The following is a 9,561-nucleotide window of genomic DNA, read 5'->3' on the forward strand; positions in this document are numbered from 1 at the left end:
GTGTGCCCCCTCTCCTTATATAGGGGAGCGGATGGCTTACAAGGGAAGAAACCCTAATGGCATCTTTGACGAGCTAGGCTACTTTATAAAGTTTCTTTGGTCTCAATGACACCGGTTCTGTCTTTAATCAGGGAGCGATGACCTCGTCCGGTAGCTTTTACGTCACCTTCTGCTTTGGCTTCAGAGCTTCGATTAAAGTTGATGTGATTCGCTCATCTTTGTCCTCTTGTCCTTATGGAATCTTTGACCAGAATGCCGACATGCTACAGTTGAGCTCCTACCGATACTCCGGCCTCTTCTCCAGTTAACTGCATTCCGGTATACCCCTCCTGGGATACCGGTATGCTTTCACTTGGTGCTAGCCAGCTTAACTTGGCTATCCGGATTAATCTTTAAACCGGTATCTTGATAGCTAAAACAGGGCAAGTTTGATAAGGCTTTGGCCTACCGGGGGCCATCCCCCCAACACGACCTATTAAAGCATTTCCACTGGTCCTCCCAAAAAACGCCGGCATGCACACCGGTAGCAGGCTATGGGAGCGCCAGCTGCATGCACTTAGCATTTGAGAATCGCGTCTCACACCAATTAACCCAATAGAGACGCCGGCACCATGCATGCACATGCAAGTGGGGACATAAAAAGTAGGAGAGAGGAGAATCTTTAAAGGGTTGTGTCACATGCAAGTGGGGCACATGTAACTTTCCAGCAGAAATTGGACGCCGGCACTCCCAATCGGCTCTCTTCACGAAGGAATCCTTTCGGGAGTGTCGGCGCTTTTATGAGGCTCCAAAACATACCGGCTCTTTTGGGGGCCAATGCGGGCACTTTCTCTCACTAGAATCAATAGAGCGAGGGTGGAGATGCTCTTACAAACATGAAATGTATTATTTTTTCTTTCGGTTGGGCCTGATAGATATACGGCGGTGTCCTCCCTTCTTTCCTTATTGGTTCAGACCTATTTGCTTTTTGCCTATTCCCCCCTACTTCACTCAATTGGCTAACATGTGAATGACATGCAATAATATACTCCATCTGATTCCTTTTAATTTACTCAGGTTTAGTACATTTTTTTTTACTAAACCCGAGTCAATTAAAAGAGATCGAAGAATGCGCGTCAACTAAAACAGAGGGAGTACATTATACAACAAAACTAATGTAAATAGTTTAAAACCAAATAAGGAACATAGTTCACAATCATATGTAGCTCACAAGCAAATCAAAACAAATAAAATGGCAGTAGATGAATATTATTTTCCTGCCATTACCCTTTGATGCTCAATCAAATCCGCTTGAAGTCGGCCGTGAGTGTGGCTATCATGAATCTCATCATGCACATGCACGAACTAGCCAAAAGTTGTTCGCCCAGGTTGCGGCTCAACTAATTAACCCAGGAATTGCCACCTTTGGTCAGAGGGCTATCATCACGCTCATCCTCAACGATTATGTTGCGTGTGATCACACAAGTACATAATCCAGTCGCTGACGGTCGCTTAAACCCATGCTCTGACATGATAATCGCCCATCACGATGATCTTGTCAGAAATGACTCCGAGTCAACCCATCAGAGGTACATAGCTGCTCTGGCGGACTTTATATTAGGGGCATGTGAGAAGATGTGAGGTGCCTCCAGGATTTAAACTGACGTTCTATGTGGTTCCTCTAAGGTTTCGGGCGAACTTCATGTTTGTGGTAGTGACCTACAGCCTGATGCTGGATTGCACAAAAGTAGCTAGTAGTGCTAGCTGGCTTTCAGCATCCCAAGTTGCTAAAGAAGCACATTGCAAAGAAAAATAGAGTAATATAAAAAGTATGACCAAATCTGTGGCAAGTTATCTTTGCTGATAAAAAAAAAAGTAGTTTAAAAGTATCCAAATAAACATACAAAATACTCTCTATGTTCCTAAAAAAACTAGTCAATTTTATTTAGATATGGAGGTATATAGACATATTTTAGTTATAGATACATGGTATCTAGAAAAGTTTAGCAGTTTTTTTGAAACGGAGGAGTACAATATTAACACCTAATATATCTATACTATGTCTTCCCTTCGCCCTACTCTCTATCATCACAATGGTGATAGCAAGGACATGCATGAGCACGTCATAGGTACGAAACCCACCGAGCTTGCACTCTATGTCGAAGTGTTGCCTCATGTGTAAAAGAGTTGAGTCAAGAAATGTTTAAGAAAATTAGATAAGAACAGGGGGTATTGCTATGATGCATTTTCCAAATTTACAACCATAACCATCCAAATAAAACAAAGCATACAATAACAAGGAAGAGAAAAACATACATCGCCAAGTCCTTCCAATTGGAGATTGGTTGTTCTTCTATAGTGTCACCGAAATAGGCTTCTGTTTTCAAATTACAACAATATCATACATTATTTTTCATGGTTCAAAATAAATTAAGCACACATAATAAACATCTCTCATCTTAAATGGGCATTACGTTGTACAAACTTAAATATTCACTCATTTACATATGCACTAGCAAACATGTCACAATTGGTTTCTATCATCTTAAATTAGTTACATAAGAAATTTATGCCCATGCATTTGTAGGTTTTGGCTCGGTAATAATTTAAGAACAAGTAAAGTACTACATCCTAGTAAGTTGGTTTTGCATTCCAAAAGCAGAATCCCACAAGCTAAACCTCACAACAAAGAAAGTACTTGCTGCCAATATGTATGCTTACCCTTTAAAAAAAGTATTGTTGCACTTGCATAGGAGAGGGTCAAGCGTAAAAAAATTGTGCCTCTGGTTGTCCACTTTAATGGGGTAATTATTGTCACAAATGCATAAGTAGTGGGTTATAAAGTAGAATTCGCCCTAAAAAATAATATCAACACTGCATCCACCATTTGAAAATGAATCCACTTTACTGCAACAACTCTTCCATTGCATTAGGCTCAAAGTAGTTCAAAAATACATGTTGCGACAGAATAAAGTTTATATATGAGCAGAAAAGGATGTCTCCCATTTTAAAAGAGACTTATGTTCGGGCTAAACATCCACGAAATGACAACAGAACTAACAATTGTTTAGCATTTGCTTTGCTAAATTTGTGATAATTAAGTCTATCTTGCCAACACAATTCAGCCAGTCCAAGCCTCCAAGGATATACCCCTTCACTCCAAAGACTTGCTGGTGATTTGTTTCTTTGCTGGCGAGGCAAGGAGCGATGCAAGCGACGTGAGATTATGAATGATAGGTGTACATGCCAAAGTGTTGGTTGGTTTGGTGGATTTTCCTTGGCTGTATCATCAGCCGTTCAATGGATGACAGTATATATCTTGTAAATCATTTTGTTCGGCGAAAAGAGTACATATACAAGCATGTATAGGGTGTGTATTTGCACTTTTGTATGGTCGACCTCTTCTTGTTTGCTTTGCTTTGGTTCTCCCTTTACCTTTGCCTTAACAGCCATGACACCAACTGCACCAACCAATAAGAACACTCACGTACAAAGCAGTAGCCAGACAGGACTATTAGTAGACTAATTGCATTTGGAACTTTGGTACTACTAGTACATCACATTCACATGCTTCTTCTTTTTCTGGCAACACATAAGCACATGCACATGTAATGCCATTAGCATTTAGTTGCTGGACCGGCGCCAGTACTGTACTACCTGGAGAGGCAGGTAGAACAACTGGTGATGGTGTCAACTCTTGTGTGGTGTGTGGCTGCCCAGCTAATTCCGCAGAATTTGTGCATTAGTTTTAGTTTTCTCTCCAGCATGTTAGGCTGGGCTTGCTTGTCTTGACCTTGTCTACCCAACTTGCTTCTGTTTCAAATGCTACAGATGTAAACATTCTATTCCATTCCATCCATTACACAACAATTGAGTCTGGGGCTGAATCTATATGAAGTAGTCATCTGTTTCAGAGAACAATACTAGTAACAACAAACCGGGAGAGAGGACAGAATATTAGTAGTAGACTGATTATAAGAGTCGGGATAGTATAGTTCAGATCTGTCTTGCAACAAACAAATGCAATGGTATAGCTCTGGCTGTCATAAGAATCACGATTACATGACATGCTGGAATGGAAAGTAAGAATGCTCTGGTTAGCTAGCTAGCTAGTAGTTTTGTCTATGGAGTTTGTAACGATGGAATAGCAAATGTATGTATACACAAAGAAGCGAGAATCACAGCTAATCCTAGCAAGAAGAGAAATCAATGGATTTTGGTTTGATTCATATATGCTAATCTCTCCAGAAAAGAATGAAAATGGTCAAGGAATACCAGTCTGTCTCTGTCTACCAATTGTATATATGTGTATCAAGGCTATGGAAGGGGATCTTGTTGGGCCTAGGACTTTGTTGTTGTTGCCGTGGCCATGGATCGGCGCATCGGCCCGGTCTCGACGTCGCCGTCCTCCTTCTTCTCCACCACCACGCCGTCCTCCTTGTCCTTGTCCTTGTCGTCGTCCCCTCCATCGGACGCGGGCTCGAGATCGTCCCGGACGCGGAACGCGGCGTGGAGCAGCACCACGGGCACACCAGCCGCGAGCGCGAACAGCAGCTTGTCCACAGCCCCGGCGGCGACGAGGTCCGCGAGGACGAGCGCGACGAAGAGCGCCCCCACGAGGCGGCGGTCGAGGAGGCGGCGGAGGAGCGCCGAGTTGGGGAAGGCCTTGAGCAGGCCGCCGTAGAGTAACAGCCCCTTGGAGGCGGCCATGAGGAAGAGGACCGATGCGCGGTGGCGGGGCGCGAGGGAGGCCAGGAGGAGCACCCATTGGATGACGGCGTAGTGGAAGCGGAAGGTGCGGAGGTTGCGGACGGCGCGGACCGCGGCGGCCTCGGCGTCGGGGGCCGGCGAGAAGGCGGAGGGGCGCGGGGCGAACCGGGCGAGCGCGCGGCGGGTGGAGCGGGCGCTGGCAAAGGTCTTGTCCAGGGCGCGCCGGATCGGGCCGGGGCCGTCGGCAGCCATGCCCTATGCCCCTGCTTCCCCCGATCCCGATGGCCGGCGAGCGAGATCCGCCTCTGTCCTCTCTGCCTCTGCCTGCCTTGTGTTCGTGTGTGTGAGACAGACAGAGAGGGGTTTCGGTTGGTCTTGGTCCGCTTTGCTTGCACACTTGCACTCTCCTCCTCCTTGGTCTTGGATATGGCTTAGTAGCCCAACCACACTTTTCAGCAAAATTTGGGACTCATTTAATTTATAGGAATAGAAAAATCATGGAATCAAAGATGTCATGCCTACTTAAAATTTATAGGAAGATGAAGTGAGTTTGATTGGAGGAAATAAAGTTTTCCTATAGAATTTGCAGTACAAGATTTTTATAGCATTAGCTACTATAGGATATGTTCCTATGAATCGAATCAAACAAGTTGTGTAATTTTTTTTCATAGAATTCATTTCTATATAAATACTACGAATCAAAGGAGTCCTAGGTGCCAATTCTTTTCAGGTACTATATATATACAAGAAATTTCAGTGAATCTAATTAAGTTCCTTCCATTAAGTTCCTTCCATCTTATATATGATGAGTAAAATGCACGCATAGATGTTTAGTTTGCCTAATGGCCTGGTTTAGTTGTCTACGATTTTCTTATGGCCGACCATACCCTCTTTGGTATGCCAAATTCTCAAACATTATGATTGGATCTCTAAACGATATGTACCCTATTTTGCCGGCTATGGATTGGTGCCTTGGTGAGAGCCGATGCATGCAAAAGTCTCAATATTATGACTGAATCTCTAAATGATACGTACATTGGTTTGTCGGCTATGATTGGTGCTGCCAAAAGTGAAAATTTACAGTATTTAATTAATTGGGTGTGCTCCTAGACAAATGGGATTCCAAAAGAATGCAAATGGATTTCTAGTGTCGTTTCTCGATTCTGGTGAGGTGTCGATGTTGATGAAAGGAGAATGCATTGGAAGGTCCGACGTAAAATGTATATCCCAAAAAGCATAGGAGGGATGGGCTTTAGAGATCTACATTGTTTCAATATGGCCATGTTAGCGGAATAATTTTGGAGACTAATCAAATGTACTAAATCTTATGTGCACGAGTGTTGAGAGCAAAGTACTACCTAGAGGAGAAAATCGACAGTGCAAAACTAGGAGGTATGGAGATGCTTGGGTACGAGCAACATGATTGATGATGTCCTCAATATTGACCGATCAAGGTCAGCGGTGTACAACAACAACAACAACAACAACAACCAAGCCTTTCAGTCCCGAACAAGTTGGGGTAGGGTAGAGTTGAAACCCATAAGATCTCGAAGCCAAGTCATGGTTCCGGAACATGGATAGCTAACTTCCACACACCCCTGTCCATGGCTAAATCTTTGTCGATATTCCAAACCTTCAGGTCTCTCTTAACGGACTCCTCCCATGTCATGTTTGGTCTACCACGACCTCTCTTAACATTCTCAGCACGCTTTATCCGTCCGCTATGCACTGGCGCTTCCGGAGGCCTCCGTTGGATATGTCCAAACCATCTGAGAAATAGCACATGTTGGTACTGTAGGGTGTAAGAAGTTAGTTCTCACCGTCGGGTGGTACTTGTGGTGGGAGCAACGTCGGGTCTTACATGGTGAAAGATTAAATACATTGTTCAGATCAGCAATATCGATAGAAGCGTTAACCAACAACTGGAACATGCCAAGAAAGAACATTGATGTGCCAAGAGAAATAGGATGGAAGAAACCCTCCGAAAGTAATGAGCAGAATTAATGTAAATGTGTCCTTTGATAAGAAATAATTTGGGATGATCATGGAACTTGCTTGTTTGTGGGCAATAAAGTTTTGCATTATTTTGTTAATGTTCCAATGGCACAGGTGCTTGCTCTTAGGAAAGGCATAATGCTGGTTCAACAGATTGCGTTTACCAATTTCACAATTCAAACAGATTGCATTAAGGTGGTGGAGACGATGATTCAAGGACGCATCTCATCAACATCATTTGCTGCAATTTATGATGATTGTTCTATCTTATGGACTGGCTATGGTAGAGTTAAGATTGGGATGTAACGGAAGGGCCAATGAGGCTGGAAATGAACTAGCTAGGACTAGGAGTGTTTTTTGTTTAAAATTCCATGTTTTTAGGTCAGTGAACCCCCTAATTTAATTATGAACATGTAAATTATGTAACTATCTTTGTGAATCAATAGAGCTAGCCAAATGGCATTGTCTTAAAAAACGATGACTTAGGTCATTCAATGTGGTCATGCCAAAGAAGAAGGGAGGACTTGGTATCTTGAATCTTAAAATACAAAATGAAGGACTACTTCTGAAATATTTACACAAATTTTATAACAAGGAAGATATACCCTGGGTGCACCTTTTATGGAACACTTATTACACTGGCAAAGTCCCTCATGCTATGGCACCATGTGGATCTTTTTGGTGGAGAGCTGTTTTTAATCTTTCTCATATCTTTAGAGGAATTACTGTGAGTCATGTTAATGATGGCTGCTCCACACTTTTCTGGAAGGATAAATGGTTATCAAATATCAATTCTGAGGAATTCCCTAGAGCATTCTCTTACACAAAAAATGAAGATATTTCTGTCAGAGAATTTCTAACAGCCAATCAATTATCACAGAATTTCACTCTGCCACTTTCACCACAAGCTATTGAAGAAGTCAGAACATTACAAGGATTGGTTGCACACATTGATTTCTCTAATAATTCTCAAGACACTTGGACATATGATTGGGGAGCTGCCACATATACATCGAGTGCTTACTATAAATTCTGCTTTAGAGAATGCACAACACATGTTTCCTTCCTCTGGCTCTGGAAATCTAAATGCACCCCCAAACTCAAATTCTTTTGGTGGCTAGTTTTGGTAGACAGGCTGAACACCAGAAACATGCTACGCCGAAGAAACTACAAGATTAATTCTTCTTATAATTGCTTGATGTGTCCCTCACCACCAGAAGAAACTATTGAGCACATGATCTTCCACTGTGACTTCAGCAGATCTTGTTGGAATAAATTGAAGATGGTTTGGTCGCAACATGGCAACAGACTTGATATAATAGAACAGGGACGTGCTACTTGGAAGGATCCTCTCTACATGGAAGTCACAATTGTTGCATCTTGGAGTATATGGAAGGAAAGGAATAACAAGCTCTTCAATGGCATAGATCCAGATATTGACTCTTGGACAAGGAGGTTCAAGCAAGACTTTGCTTTACTAGTCCATAGAACTAAAAAGGATCTGCATCCTTTTATTAATAATTTTGTAGACAATCTCTAAAACCCCCACCTGTACTTCCTGAGAACCACTTCTGTGTAAAAAGATGTAAAATTTTTGGGGTCTCCCCAGACCCCCATATTAATATAGCAAAACAGTAGGAGCCTTTCCTACTGTTAAAGTTTCAAAAAAAAATGTGGTCATGCCAAGCTCTAAACATGTGGGGCACCAAGAATATATCACATGAATATCTACAATGACTTAGACATAACAAAACCACTATCGACTTAAGTTCGGAAGAAATTAATCGAGTGTGGTGTTGGTGCAATTTTGTGTGGCTCTTGGGAATATCTTTTATCATCTAATCTTTGGAAAGAAATGTTTGAGAATCTGGTTACAAACGCCGTTCCCATGGCCCCAACTCCTGCTATGGTCATATTGTACAATGCTTCTCTTGGATCTCCGGGAGGTGGCTTGGATGCGAGGATGAACGCTTGCGTCGCCATGTATCCAACTTCTGGTGTCTTGGGAATAATGTTCCCTCTCGTATCTATCGACATAAAGGACATATCGAGGTTTTGAACCAGATTCTCCCTATCAGCCTCAGGTATGTTTTGCAGCCGAGATCTTGCTCTATTTCGAGCTTCTCTGTGACTATCTCCTGAAGTTCCTGAATGTCGGCTTAACTCCGCCCTTCGCCTGCTTGACGTGGAAGCTGCCTCCCTTCTTGTATTCAGAGCAGCTGTCTGTTTTTCCAATTCTCTTCCCACGTGGACGAGTCTATATTGGTACGCCTGCAATTCTTCTGACGTAGCAGTTGTAGTCATTGGTTCTATACCATCCATAGCTCTTGCGGCTCTATCCCATGCTTCTTGTGGAAGTTGAACCCTTAAACGTGGTGTAGGCCCGACATATTTAGTGCCTAAACCTCGCCTAAGGTCAGCGGGATCGATATATGGATTTCCCAAATCGTCGAAAGCCTCTGATGTCTCCTACTGATCGCGACTTGGTTCTCCCACTACAAGAAATCTGGTGACTTGCGACCCTCCATATTGGTCGCTGAAAGGTCGTTGTGCGCCATCTGTGACCACGCCGTGACCAATAACTGTTGGTCGCCAGTTGAGCGTCACTGACGGCGCACGGCGACCTTTTTATTTAAATGGTCGTAATCCTCTACGACCAAAATGGATGGTCGTAGATTCTATGACCAAAATGTTGGTCACGGGCTGGCCTGCCCTGTCGACGTCAGATCTAACGTGGCAAATCCTACGTGGCAGATCGGTGACCAAACCAAATAGTCGTGCATAGAAATCAGCCCAGTCCAGTTGTGCCATTTATATGGGCCAAATTCAAAGTTACGGCCCATTTCTATTTTTTTCCAACTAAAATCTGTTCGGTTT

At 43.1% G+C, this 9,561-nt stretch overlaps 1 protein-coding gene across 1 annotated transcript; it reads right to left on the reverse strand.

Annotated features, from left to right (window-relative positions):
• Positions 1–3,982: 3,982 nt before the first annotated feature.
• LOC127297476 (uncharacterized) lies at positions 3,983–5,050 on the reverse strand. Its single transcript, XM_051327787.2, has one exon. It carries the CDS (start codon positions 4,939–4,941, stop codon positions 4,321–4,323), a length of 621 nt encoding a protein of 206 aa, XP_051183747.1. The 5' UTR covers positions 4,942–5,050; the 3' UTR covers positions 3,983–4,320.
• Between the last annotated feature and the right edge of the window lie 4,511 nt (positions 5,051–9,561).

This window comes from Lolium perenne, chromosome 4, assembly GCF_019359855.2.
Source record: "Lolium perenne isolate Kyuss_39 chromosome 4, Kyuss_2.0, whole genome shotgun sequence".
In the NCBI taxonomy this organism is placed as follows: domain Eukaryota; kingdom Viridiplantae; phylum Streptophyta; class Magnoliopsida; order Poales; family Poaceae; genus Lolium; species Lolium perenne.